A 14747-nucleotide genomic window follows, 5' to 3' on the forward strand; every position below is an offset into this window, starting at 1 on the left:
TCTGAATCTCAAGTAAAACACCTCTCTCCCAAAAAATAAATTAAAAAAAAAATACCCCCATGCCTGCCTGAAAAGATTACGAGGAATAAAAAGAATGTACAAGCTGGAAAGTACAAATCACTTCTACTAAAACGTATCCCCTTGTTTAGAGCCTATTTTAGATAGCAATTGAAAGGACAAAAACTCGTTCCATGTATCTGGAACACCTGGAAGACACCAATGGCTGCAATCTTGGATGCTCGATGCGTAGCGCTTACCAGGTCTTTTTCCATATATAGATGGATGACCATCTGTCCTGAATCCAGAGAAGCCAGTTATATTCAAGAAAGTTACAGGAGTTTTCATGTGCTTGATAGTCTCTTCAACAATGGAATTCTTCTCAGAATAGCCCGCACTTGAAGTTTCATTAAGGGGTTGAGTAGCATCCATACACTGCCCACCTGAATTCCATTGTCCGCCCCTGTATAATGGCATCATAAGCCACTCAACAATTTGATACGTGGAGGTCAAGGCATTGAACATGACAACACTAAACAAACCTGAAATGAGAAGGCGCGGAACTTCGAAAGAAAACTCGGGTCTTTCTCGGGTTAATGTGCCTATCCACCCATGATGCCCAGGTCATCAAAGCTCTTCTGAAAGCTATAGAAACATCAAGCTGGGGATGAACTTGGTTACCTTCCTGGTAATAGTTGATCCTGTTACAAGGTCAGCAGGAGTTACAAACGACCTAATATAGATACAAGGAAGCAAGGATATTAAAACTACAGATGGTCTTTTCCAAAGTTATATTGCTATATTTTAGAGACATCCTGCATGCTGGAGATAATGTTGTGAGTTTGCCACATTCAATATATTCCATGCTTTCTTAATGAAACCAGATCTTAATAAAACTTCCAGCAGTAGTAATTTTTTATTTGAAAAATCAGAATTCCCATAAAAACAATGCACCAGCCTAGGTTCTGAAGTCGAGTAGGTCAAGAATATACCGACCCAGCTTTTGTTTTGAAGTGAGACCACCAATGTGCGGTGTTAAAAATCAAAATGTCAGCTCCTCTCCATCTTGATGAACCATGATCAATGGCGTCGATTCGTAATGTCTGCACTCTCCTGGACCCTATTCTTGCTTTGCTCTCATGAACCAAGAAATGTGACACATAGTATTCAACTGTACATTTATAGTCCTGCAAAACCAACCTCAAAAATCAGCAACAAGTCCAGCAGAATAACCTGTTAGTGTCGCAAAATTTGATCTTACCACAAATTTGAAGCTATAATTCCCTTTCTCCTTGGTGATTCTCCTTCCATGGGTCTCATACACCTTCTTAGGATCTTTAACAGCTCCCATTAGCATGCACAGCATGGATTCCCATTGGTTCCTGTTAATTGAATCGCCGACAAAAACTAGCCTCTTCCCTCTAATCAAATCCAGAATTTTTGTCGCATTGAATCTGTGGGAATGGAACAACACCCCGTTTCAAAACGAAAAGAATTTTCAACATTTTGTGCTTCTGTCTTTTCCACCCAATCACTTTCAATTAAATCATAAAGGCCCTTCTTTTTCAAAATAAAAGGAAAGAGAGACTGTTTAATGTGAATTGATGTACCTTGAGATGTTGCAGTCTTGAGGTTGCCATCTCCATTTCATGTAATCTTTATCCAATCTCCCATTGCCAACACAATCAAAGCCCTCGTCTATGAACGGACATGAACTATTTGTGTAGAGAGGATAGTTCTCATCATAGACCCACCTCCCTCTTGTAACATCACACTCTCTCATGCTCTTTTCTTTATTTCTTTCATTCCTCGAAGTCTTCATATTTGCCACTGAAATTGGTCCTTGTTTCTTCTTTCGAATCCCCTCCTTGTTTGGAGCTTCATTTTTTCCCTGTGAAGCAGCTCCTCTAGTCTCTTCTGCAATATTCTCACTACTCTGAACTTCAATTCTCTGCGTTGAAATTGATCTACTCTTCTTCTCTTCAACACTCGCAGTTTCTGGTACCAGCGCACTCTCTTGTACCGTGCTAAAACTACCATTTACACCACCTCTGTCTTTCTCACTAGTCTCAGATTCGTTGCCCTTTCTTTTCATAACTGAAATGCTAGCAAATCCAGAAATATTTTCAGGTTCTCTAAAATGGGTATCTACAAAAATTGAACTTCTCAGGTCAGATGATGAGGAATTTATAGTCAAGTCACTGAAGGGCTGTACACTAAGTGGTTTTAAACTCGCGACAAGGGAGGTTTTGTTGAGCTCAAAGTTTGTTTCTTGGAGAATTGAAGGGGTAGATTTGGACAACCAGATGGTAAAAAATATGAGAAAGAATAAAGAAGAGATTGTGAAAGAAAATACCAAGGATCTTGTGGATTTGAAGGAGAAACTTCTCTGCCTGTCCATTTCTGAAAATTAGCCTCTCTGTTGTGTGTTAAGAAATGAAAGTCTACTTCAAAAGAGTTTCGAAAGTCTTTGTTGAAAATTGGTTTTTTGAGGTGGAAGGGAGTTTGAAGGGGAGAGGGGGACATTGACAGAGAAGACTGCCATGTGCTGTCTTCTGGGGGTATTTCTGTTTCTTCAAGTAATAAGAAAGTGTGGAGAGAATATTTAGTACTAAGAAAAAAAAAAAAAAAAAAAAACCTGTTAATTTGAACTTGAACTCTCTCTCCTTCCTTTTCTTTTTAAATCCAAAAGGTCTAGAAATTAGAAAAAAAAGGCAAAAATCCAATGGCTAATCCACTCGTCAAGAAAAGAAAAACCAAGGCATCATGTTTGATATCGAAGTTTTCCCCTAATTTATTCCCCTTTTCCAGTTCTTTTAGGAGAACAACTGAATTAATAAGCAAGAATATTTAATTTCACATAATCTTTTTAACTGTTTTGAGCATGTTTGTGTCTGAGGTGATATAGCAGTTTTTTTTATTTTTAAAACTAATACATCAAAATAATATAAAAAATTTATTTTTAAAAGAATAGCGTTTTGAACGCAATAACAACTTAAACAACTTCACTGTGTTATTGGATGAGTTGGCTTTGCTTGATTGGCAAGAGATGCAAGCGACAGAAGTAGAACCCTATTTTGTAGGGGGTGGATTAGTCATCTTACAAGACACCTTCTGTAACCAGAAAAATGCAAGGACGACGACGGTGGGGAGGCACAGCTGGATTGGACACTTACGTGAAACATCGTGGGAAAAATCAAAATAATTGGCATCCGTTTTCATTACAAACAAAGTTATCACACTCTAGTGATCTGGATTTATGAAGGACGACGAAACGACTCTCTCTGTAGTTTAATTCGAGGGACCAACCAACCTATTTTGGATGGGCCAAATTCTGCAATTACCATACAAAATAAAAAGTTCCGACAAATTAACACAATTACAAAAAAATCTTGATAAAAGTTACTGCCAAGACACGTAGGTTTATCCTTCATTTTCTTCATCATTGTTATGAAGCTCAAATACAACCTCTCAACCCTCTTTTAGCATGAAGCTAACCTAATAATAATATTAAATTAAAAAATCAATAAATAAAACTTATCATTTAACCTCTATTAATTATAAAAAGATTTGTATTTTTTTTAGATACAAGTAATGAGGAGTCATATATTAATAATAGCTTTTATTATTTGCTTGTCAACATCCTTGAATAATAATCAGATGATTCATTTATCCTAAGTTGAATTTATAAATAATAAAGATTATCATTACAAAACAAAATTATGAGAAAAAATTATAATATTTTTTTAAATAACTTCAAATATAGGGAAATCGAATAACAAATCAAGGAATTTTGTCTTCCATGTGCCAACATCTTGAATGGTTCGTTTATATTAGGTTGATTTTATGGACAATAATATTATATACATAATAAATCAACAATCACCATAAATATAGAGCCAAAACATACCAAACTTACACTAAAATGTCACAATTAATGATCTTGAAAAATTATAGTTCATAACAATCAACAGTGCATCAAACCATTAAAAAGACATAAATATTCATTTGAGGTTTAAGATCAACCTTTAAAAGGTACAAAAATCATTCAAAAGCTATTAGAAGTGTGTTGAAAAGTGGTGTTGCACCAGAGACACATGTTGTTTTGTTAAATAGACTATTAACATGTGGAATCATGCTCCAATAAGAGTTGGTGCATAAGACCACCTAGATAAAGTGCATCTCCTCTTCCTATTTATTTCTATACTAGCAATGAGGCACACCGATGCTTGTGGGGGGAGATCGAGTCAAGAGAAAATCAACTTCTCTTTTTTGTTAGTTTTATCTACCTTACTGTGGTTGGTTGTTACTCTTGGTGGCTCTATCAACATGACATGAGTTGAGGGGTTGTTTACTAGTTAGAAGACTAAATTGATAAAGGAGGTGGTCAACCAAAAGATGGGCTTTGTCAAAGTGATTTGTTTGGTTAAAGAGGGGAAAAAAGGCTTGGACTATAAAGAAGAAAAGAGAGATGTTAAAATGGTGTCATGTGGTGGTGGGGCTACTGCTTTGTTACCAAAGAAGTGGGGTGGATTTTGCCGTTGCTGGAGATGAGTGGAAGGCAATGTGAATTTACAGGGAAAAGTTGTTATTCAAGGGAGAAAGTTTAGATGGCTAGGGTTTTTTCTTTTTTTATTTGCCACTACCTGACATTGCAATGACCTTTAAAAAAGAGAGGAAAGAACACATACATGACATCATGTTCTTTTAATGAAAAATATCTTATTTATAGAGTCACCACCTAATATAATCTTTAAGAATTTCAAACTTATATACAAAGATTTTATGGTAAATGTCTAGTTACTTAAAAAGAAATATATTATCACCCTTAAAGCTGCATACCTAAGGTGTTGCATTATTGGTCTTGTTCTAAATTGCTAAGGGTCTATTATGCTATATTATTTATTTTTATAATAATCCATCATGATTAATAATACATTAATATGCATAAAGAAATACATTTCATGCTTCAATTATAATTATTGACTTTATATGTAATTTTAGAATAATATTTTTAACACTTATAAATATTAAATCAAATCTAATTTAATAATTTTAAAAACATAATAAATTTTATTTAATAAAATATTTCTTTAAAAATAATCTTTCAAATCTAATTTAGGTTTTAGTTTTAAAATATAAAATCAATATTTTATATATTGAGGGGTAGAATCATAATTCTATCACATATACCATATTATAATAAAGAATAAATTGTAGGAGTAAATTCATAAATCACACCCTAAAAACCTTATTGTAATAAGTTATAAGGTGTAGGGGCAAATTTATCAATTTTCCCATAAACCTAACATTTAGCTATGGGGTAAAATTACAAGTATGTCTCTATTTTCTTTCTAAACATCAATAGTTGTTGCCAGCATGGGGGACTGCCTATATCAAAGGCTACCATATTAGCAACAATAATGGTTGTCGTTACATAACCAACACTATCTAGAGAAGCATTGAACACCTTTATTTTTATTTATTGGCCAAATCTGAAAAATCCAACCATATCTATCAAGAACAATACCTTTTTTATATATATAAAAAAAAAAAGAACAATACCTTTTTTATGAAAGAAATTAGGAGACAAAAAATAATTTTTGGAATAATTGTTTTGCACATAAAATTAATTCACAATTAATGTCAATAACAATTAAAATATAGAATCAACAACTCTAATTTTCTAACAAAGGCTTTGATACCAGTATTAGGTTTCTCAAAATACATTTACATAACAAAAACAATAAATTTAAATTTTCTTTAGAGTTCTAAGGATCTTGTTAGATAAATTTATAATTATTTAGGGTTTGATGGAGATTACATCAAGATCAAATGTTTTTTTTTTTTTTTTACTTATAATTGCTTTAATGTTGGGTTATAACAAACTACATGTCATCCAAGTATCCAACATCTAACATAATTCACACGAACTGTTAGTGATAAATATCTTAAACCTTTATAAAAGAGAGAAATTGATATGTCTCCGAGTATTGATTATTTTCTTTTGTATTTTTATACTGTATAGAAAATAAGAGACATAATATTCTATTCATAAGGAAACCTGAAAACCCCAATAAATGACAAAATATTAATTTGTCCTTGAATAATATCACATAAATTATTTTAGGATAATTTTAGAAATTTATTTAACCAAGTCTCTACTTGATTTTTCTATGTTTAAAATTGTAATTCCTTGTAAAAATCACATTCTAGTCATTAATTTCTAAAACTTATTTACAATTAAATCACACTTGATTAATCATCCCAGATTAATTATTGACCAATGATTTTTACATGTGTGATCTATTAGGTTCTCTAATAAGTTCGTCCAAATATAAATTACAATCCTAAATAAAATAAGATTAAATAAATTAAACAAATTAATTTATCTTCAATTCATTAATTGATTTATAATTGTAGATGAAGCATAACATCTAGTAATGTATCATGATCCTATAAATATTAGAAAAGTTATAATTGGGTTGACATAACCTTTCAATAACCAGTTTCTTAGTATAATTATTATTTTTTCATCAATAATATCTTGATTTAGATATTATAGCATGAAATGTGTCTACTCTGTTAAATCATGTTTATTCTCAACACTATAGTAATTAATTTTTTGAATAAGATTTAAATTTTTTTTCAAATCTCATTGCACCTTGTGCAACAATCAAATACTATTTGAGAACATATTGAATATTTTTTATAATTCATCTAGGATGATGAATCCACTCTTGATTACTCAAATACTTTTATATAATTCATGTTATACCCAATATTCACATGTTTGTTACCATTAATTAGGACAACATGTTGTAGGATTAAAGCATAACATTTTAAGATAATTTTATGATTTCAAGTTTAAGGATCACTTACATAATTTTATGTGATTATTTTCATAGACACAAGTAATCTCTTCATATAGAATTCTTATGTGATTTAGTTCAATAGACATGTTACATTATAAACATCTCCGCATTATTTCTAGATAGTCTTCATACCTTAGCTTATAAAAATAATTACTTCAATTAATAAAGAAAAGAATATAATATATATCACAAACATTTATAAATATGTTTATATAAATAAAATTAATAAAAATATAACCGATTGAGCAGTTATAGAGCATATTCACAAACATTTATAATCCTTCAACTATTGAAGCCAAGAAAAGTCTGGTGTTAAGTTTACAAATTCTTATGATTAAAAACATGAGAAGTTTTGCGGAGACTAAACCATCGGACTTCAGAAAGGATAGTTTTTGAAGTATTATAGCAAGGGAGCCTCAGGTGAGCTATATTTTTAGGCTAAAGATGTTGTTGGGGCAAAGCCTCCATTTAAATAAATTATTTTTGGAATATATATATAAAATTTTTATTCATATAAAATATTTTTTAATTTTTTAAAATAAAATATTAAAATTTAAAAAAAATATATAATTTTTTCAGACTAATACAAATTAAATCGGTTTAACTTGTGCAATCCAGAATTCGACCCGTTAACCAGATCAACCCCAGGCCGGGTTTAATAAAAATAGCTCCAAACGATTCCCTGGCCTGTCAAACGAACGCCCTCGGTGTAAGAGAAGATTCACAAACATAATTAGGTTCTCGTTTCCGTGGAACCTCCGTAATCAGCTTCTCAGCGCTGTTCATTTAAGTTCAGGTCCCTCTCCCTCCCTCGCTCTTGATTGATCTGTATCTATCTTGGAACGAAGTCTTCCTCTCTGTTAACTACTGTATCATTTAATTTAAATAGGGTTCCATCAATTTTATTTTTTTTTTCTAATTTCACGCGATCTCTTTTTATTGTGTGCAAGTTGAAATTTGTCTGTCCACTCGTGTCAAGTTTTGCTGACATGAAAATGGGGCGGGGCGGTGAACTTATAACAAATTGAAGATTTTCTGTGCAACTTAAACAAGATCGTGTCAAAGGCGATCTGTGATTCTAATCTGTTTGATGATGGGTTAAATGACAAATGAATGATCGGGTTATGAATTGTTTAAATTTGTAATTTGGTTTACAGGCTGCATTACTTATTTTTGCTTTGCCTTGTTCTGATCCCTTTCTTTTTCTTGTATTTTTATTCCTAAAAGGACAGAGTTCGTATATTGTCTTGGCAGTGAGTAGCCAGCCAATTGTACTTATTCTTTTGCGAAGGCCAATGGAGCCGTTTTAGTCTATGTATAGATATAACTATTGAGGGATTTTCTTTATGGGCCTACTGCAATTGTACATGTTTCTATTTTTTCCTGAATTCTTTTGTTGGTGCTAAAAATAAAGAAAATGTTGCTTGCAGGTTACCAGAAAAGTGAAATGGCCGGCGGTAGGGTTGCTCATGTGACCTTAAAAGGACCAAGTGTTGTCAAGGAGATTTGTATTGGGATTGCACTTGGCTTGGCTGCTGGTAGTCTTTGGAAAATGCATCACTGGAACGAGCAGAGGAAAGTGAGATCATTTTATGACTTGCTGGAAAAAGGTGAGATCGGTGTTGTTGTGGAAGAATAAATCATGTCCTATGCCTCTGCCATGGTGTTATTGACATCGTCAGAGTATATTTTGTTTTGTCATTCTTTTTTGTTCCAAATGTCTGAATCTCAAGTTGCTGGTCGTTAGCCTTCTGACTTTGAAGAATAAATTTCTTGTCCAAGATGTGCAGCACATAATTTTTCTACGTAAATGTATGTAGTTTGATGTCTTCCACTCCATCGTTGTGATGCTCTTATGGTTTTGTTACTTGAGATATTAGTGTTTTTTTCATTTTTTATTTTTTGGTTAGTGCACATCTAGCTCAATAAAACAGAAATGCAATGAAGCTTGATGGGCAGGTGTTTATTTTTCCTTTTCTTTTTTTCTGGAATGTTAACGTCTTTCACCCTGTAGCTGTGTTGCTTCAGATATTAGTTTTTCTTTTTGGCTGTGCTATTTGCGCACCAGCTAGTTCATGAAACAGAAATGCAATGAAGCTTGATGAGTTTGATGGGCAGGTCTTTCCTTTTCTTTTCGTTTCTTTTTTGCTGGAATACAAAAACATTACTGGTTAAGCGTTGAAGCTGTCATGGAAGTCTTTTGTTTTCATATTTAAAAACAAGTCTGAACATAGCTTTGCTTTCTTCTCAACCCTCACTAGAAGGTTAAAAGTTGCTCTAATTTCTTGCTTGCCCTATGATGATATGAGACATGGTGCCCAATAGGGGTCAGGATTTTGGGACTAGTTTTCTGGATTTGGAGTCCGCTACTTGTTTATCGTTTTGCCCAATTGAATTTTGAGGGTGGTGTTTGCTGTTGCTAATTTTGTGGGTATGAAATTCAACACGATCAGTTTCGTCGGATCATTTCTCAGTTTATTTATTTATTTTTTCCGATGAGGAATGGTTGGTTAGAAACGAGAAGGGGACAACCGGCGATGCTAATCTTGGATGGGTTGTTTTCGTGATAAATCAATTTCAAGTTGAGCAAATCTGCTCCAAATCATATGTTATATGACAACCTCTTTCAATCATTCATCGTGCGTTCTTTATATAACTTCTTGAAACCACCATTGTTTCATCATTCATTATCAATTGGGTTTTTTGTATCTTTATTTATTCAATTTTTATCCTAATCATGAATTTTAAAAGAAGCGTAGAATGGTAAGTTGTTTGTGTTTTAAAAGTATTTTTTAAAGAACAAAATGAATTTTCTTTGATATATTTAGATTATTTGGAAGCTTTAATATTAAAAATAAACTTTTAAAAATAAAATAAAAATATTATTTTAATACATTTTTAAATAAAAAATATTTTAAAAAATAATTATTACAACACCAAATAAATTTGAATCGTGTGCCGATACCAAAGAACCCTTTACGTAATTGTACTTGTAAAGAAAAGAGGTGAATTTCATAAAGCTTCACATTGAAATTTTAATCTCATACAAGATGCTTAATCTCACATTATTGTAATCTCACATCGAAATTTTAAATTTTCAGTAAAATACAGTTAACATATCCTATCTTATCTCAAATCAGACTATCAAACTAAAAGCATGATGTGATCATTATAGGGATGAATTTAAAGTCAATACTTTCTTGAAATATATATTTATATTATATTGATATATTTATAGAATATTGTGATTTTTTTTACTAAAATATGATATATACATATCTTAATATCATTTTATTATTTAATATACATATACATACTTTAAACACACACTATCTATTTAACTCTTGTTCGCTGCGGGTTGTAATTTTTTTTTTAAAAAAGGGTATGCTTGTTATTTTGATGTGTTTTTTTACATAAAAAAATTAATAAATATAAACCAAAAAGTTTATGTAAGCATATAATTAAATAAATTGATAACTTTCTATGTAAAAAAAAAATCATTAATAATAATCAAAAGAGAAGTTTATATATATATAAAAAGACAAATATAAATTAATATATTTAATCTTGAAAAATGAAATATTTATGTAGTTATTTTAACTGAATTTATTTATTAATGCATTTCTTACTCACTGGGATCTAACAATATAATTCCACATGGTTTACTTAACAAATATATCGACAATTTCAATTCCTTTTTCTTGCCCTTGGACCGAAACCCAGATTGAGGAAGAGAGTAGGTTTTTCTTCTTCAGTTCATTCAATTAATAATATATCCTTTTATTTTTCATGCCTACTAAACTCAATACATCATAACAATATTCATTCAACCATTCTTCTATTGAAACCTAATTTTCACAAATGCAAAACACACGAAATTTTCATTAGAAATTCAAAATCATAGCAAATCAAGGTTCCCACTTCTTAAACACAATAAATTAAGAAGACAAGATCAAGAAAAAGAAGTTTTCTATCACTTATTTCCCTCCCCTTCTTCTTCAAAACTGGCCTCCTTTAACCAAATAACCCTTGTTTTTACTTCAATTTCCTTACTAAATCCCTTCCCAATCTTTTTTTAATCCTTTTGGTTATCTCTCTTCGGTGTACTTTAGCAAAGATTTCTCATGATTTCGCTTAAATTCTTCTCTCTTTCTCCCACAATAGGCAACCAACTTGACTTCTTTGAGAAGCCAAGTTTCAATTTATATTTTTTTATACTCATAATTATAATTTTGCCCTTATTTTTTAGTTCAACTATAATTTTATTTTATTTTTCTTATTTTATTGGGTATTTCTTTTCGGTTTATTTCCAAGGCTTGTCATACTTTAATATTTAAATTTATAAATCTTTATCTTTAGTCATTTAATATTCATACATTATACTCGTTTCTTTTGATCACTAGGTTAAGTTCCCAGCATTTTACTAATATCATAATATTTTAATCAAGGTTTTGCATTATCCTTTCCTAATAGAAAATTCCATCCTTAAAATTAAACCTCATTCTCGTGTCCGAAAATAATTAGGGATACTTTTTTCTCATTTTCAATTCCCTTTCTCAAGTTTCTTCTTCAATTTGGGAGCTACTCCATAATACCTTCATCATATGAATCTTTTTACTTTGAAGTTTTTTTCACCTTGGTCTAGAATCCTTACTGGTCTCACTTCCATATTTAAGTCCTCTTTATCCTTTAGGGGGACTTGTGACAATATATGAGTGATGTTTATTTCTGTTTTTTGAAGCAATGATACACAAAACACATTATGTATTCTTTCTAAATACGAGGCAATGCTAGTTTTTATGTGACTGGGCCTACTCTATGAATAACTATAAAAGGTCATATGTATCTCAGCATTAGCTTTCCTTTTATGACAAATCACATGATGCTCTTTCAAGACGTGACCTTTAAAAACATTCGATTCACTACTTCAAATTCAAAAGGCCTTATCTTGTTATCAACATAATTTTTTTTTGTCTAACTTGACTTGTTTTCATTCTTTCTCTGATAAACTCCACATTTTCAGTGGTGATTAGCACTAATTTCAATCCCATTAACTTTGTATCCTTCACCTCTTCCTAACATACAAGAGTTTAACATTTTTTTTCCCCATACAATGCTTTATACGGAGCCATCCTTATCGTTGCTTGATTGCTATTATTATAGGTGAACTCCACTAAAGGTAAATGGTCTTCCTAGTTTCCTCTAAATTCCATCACACATGCCTTCAATAAATCTTTTAGAATCCATATAATAATCTTAAATTGTCCATCTATCTAGGGATGAAAAGTTATACTTAATATCAATTATGTTCTCAAGGCTTGTTGAATATTAGGCCAAATATGGAAAGTAAATCTAGGATCACAATCAGATATGATAGATACAAGTGCTCCATGTAATCTGACCACTTTGTTTACATACAATCTATCCAAGTTATCAACTGGATCTATCATTTTAATTTCAATTCTTTTAGACTATTTTTTTTTAGCTAAAACTCACATTTACTTAGCATACAACCAATGGTCTCTTAATGTTTGTAACACACATATCAAATGTTGTTCATGCTCCAAATATGAGTTTGTATAGATCAAGATATTGTCTATGAACACTACCATAAATTTTTCCAAATATTACTAGATGACTCTATTCATCAAATTCATAAATATCACCAAAACATTGGTTAACCTAAATGACATTACCATAAACTCATAATGTCTATAACGACTTTTAAAAGCAATCTTTGGAATATTCAACTCTTTAATCTTTAATCGGTTGTATCATGTTTTTCAGTTAATCTTTGAAAACACTCATATCCCTTTCAATAGGTTAAATAAATCATCTATTCATGAAAGAGGGTATTTGTTCTTTATCAACACCTTATTCAATTGTCTATAATCAATAAAAAGTCAAAAGGTGTCATTTTGTTTTTCACAAATAGCATTAGGGCACCCCATGATGAGTTACTGTGTTGGATAAACCTCTTGTCCAACAATTATTCTAAATGAGTCTTTAATTTTGTCAACTTTGTAGGCATCATTCTATAAGGCGACTAAGCTATAAGAGCGGTTCCAAGTATTATGTTTAAAGGGACCTCCACTTCTCTTTCAGGTGGCAATCACCCAGGAAACTCCTTAGCTATAAGAATATATGATAACTCTATCCCATTATTTTTTTTTATCTCTAAAGCATAGGCAAAATAAGCCATACATTCTTTTCTTGGTAACTTCTTAACAATCATCTTCAATATTGTACAACTTGACATGACATTTTCTTCTAACCTAAACACTACCCTCGCTCTTTCTAACCCCTGTAAAGTTATTATTTTGGCGAAATAGTCCAATTGAGCTCTATGGACACTTAATTAGTCCATCCTTAAAAATATATCTAAATCATCTAATTTTAGTGGGGAAAAAAAATCTACCCTCATCTCATATCCATTTATCATCACCGACAACCCCTTATATACTCAATTTATATCTATTGTCTTCACTAGGGAATGTACTAATCACTAACCCCTTTTCCATTTTATTAGGTAGTACATTTAACTTCTTCTTTTTCCTCCTCTCTCTCTCTTAGAGAAAGTGCCCATTTGTCCTCTTTTATTTTCATTTTTTAATTTCAATCCTTATGTTTTTTATTGCTCTTTTTTTTTTTTTGTCATTGGCCCTTTTAGAAAAAAAATTAATGTTTTCAATTTAGTCCTGAAATTAAAATTTTTCATATATTAATTTTTTCAATTTAGTCTTTATTCTTTTGATTCTTGATTTTTTTTCTTTGGCTCTTTTGTTACAGTTTTGTTGTTTTGAATTTTATTTTTCAATCAAAGTTTATGTTGTTTTATTTTTTTCAATTTAGCCCTCATTCTTTAGATTTTTTTTTCCTTTTGTTAAAGTGTTTTTCTTTTCAATTTAACCCTCCAATTTAGATTTTTTTTGTGCCTATAAATTTATTTTTTATTTTGATTTTCAACCTCATTTTTTTAATTACATCTTTTTGGGTGATTGAATTTTTTTTTTCTTATTTCATCATTCAGTGTTTGAATTATTGGGAATTGGGTTTCACAATTTTTTTCATTTATCATGCTTTCAATCTAATGACATGAATCAAAAGTTTTAAGAATTGTTATTGTTAGGGATTCTTTTTTTCTCTCTCTCATTTTCTTTTACGATTTTGTCATTCTGCAATATTTAAAAAAAATGATTGGTTTTTTTTGTTATCTTCAATTTCTTTTATATCTGTTTATTATGGTTTCATGGTCTAGTCTGCTAGTTTTGTAGGCCTTTTTTGAATAGATGTTTTTTTTAAAAAAAATGTTTTGCATTTAATTTTTGAAGATTTAGTTTTTATTTTATATAAATAAGCTTTATTTTATAAAAATAATATTTTTGATATGTCTAGTCTTGAATAATATTTTTTTTTCTTTTATTATATTTACCAAGTTTCATATGTTTTTCTATTTCTATTATCTTTCATTGATATTAATAAACAAATTTAGTAAACAAAAACGGGTAAATGTCTCATTTTGAGATATCAAAATCTTATCTACATCCATCTCTTAATTTTATTCAATTAGATATCTGAATAAACTTTTCAATTTACACTTTAAATTTTTTTATATAAAAAACACATATTAGAATAACTTGTATATCCAGGTTTTTTAAAAAACAAAATTACAACCCATGATGGAATATGGATCAAATAGCTAGTTTAAGAACTAGATAGTGTCAAGATATCTATATTTAAGTTATGTTTTCTATGATTTTTATAAACTAAATTTGAGTTTTTTTTTTTAACTTTCAATTAAAAAAGAACATAAACATTCTTGGTTAGAAATAACTTTCAACTTAAATTAATATTTGTTATAAAATTAAATCAAAA

General features: G+C 30.5%; 2 protein-coding genes across 4 annotated transcripts; one reads left to right on the forward strand and one right to left on the reverse strand.

Annotated features, from left to right (window-relative positions):
* Positions 1-40: 40 nt before the first annotated feature.
* Positions 41-2611, reverse strand: LOC118046869 (protein trichome birefringence-like 6). 3 transcript variants are annotated; one of them, XM_035055947.2, is made up of 6 exons: positions 2354-2611; positions 1608-2102; positions 1259-1451; positions 994-1184; positions 540-698; positions 41-460 (listed from the first exon to the last, which is right to left on the reverse strand). In XM_035055947.2, exons 1-6 carry the CDS (start codon positions 2521-2523, stop codon positions 127-129), a joined length of 1542 nt encoding a protein of 513 aa, XP_034911838.1. In that variant the 5' UTR covers positions 2524-2611; the 3' UTR covers positions 41-126. The 3 variants fall into 3 exon arrangements, with proteins under 3 accessions (XP_034911838.1, XP_034911839.1, XP_034911837.1); XM_035055948.2 differs by having other exon boundaries at positions 1608-2145; positions 2354-2492; XM_035055946.2 differs by having other exon boundaries at positions 1608-2539.
* Positions 2612-7509: 4898 nt separating this feature from the next.
* Positions 7510-8989, forward strand: LOC118046867 (cytochrome c oxidase subunit 5C). The gene is made up of 2 exons (XM_035055937.2): positions 7510-7668; positions 8303-8989. Exon 2 carries the CDS (start codon positions 8320-8322, stop codon positions 8509-8511), a length of 192 nt encoding a protein of 63 aa, XP_034911828.1. The 5' UTR covers positions 7510-7668; positions 8303-8319; the 3' UTR covers positions 8512-8989.
* The last annotated feature ends 5758 nt before the right edge of the window (positions 8990-14747 follow it).

The sequence above is a fragment of the Populus alba genome, chromosome 2 (genome assembly GCF_005239225.2).
Source record: "Populus alba chromosome 2, ASM523922v2, whole genome shotgun sequence".
NCBI classification, from domain to species: Eukaryota; Viridiplantae; Streptophyta; class Magnoliopsida; order Malpighiales; family Salicaceae; genus Populus; species Populus alba.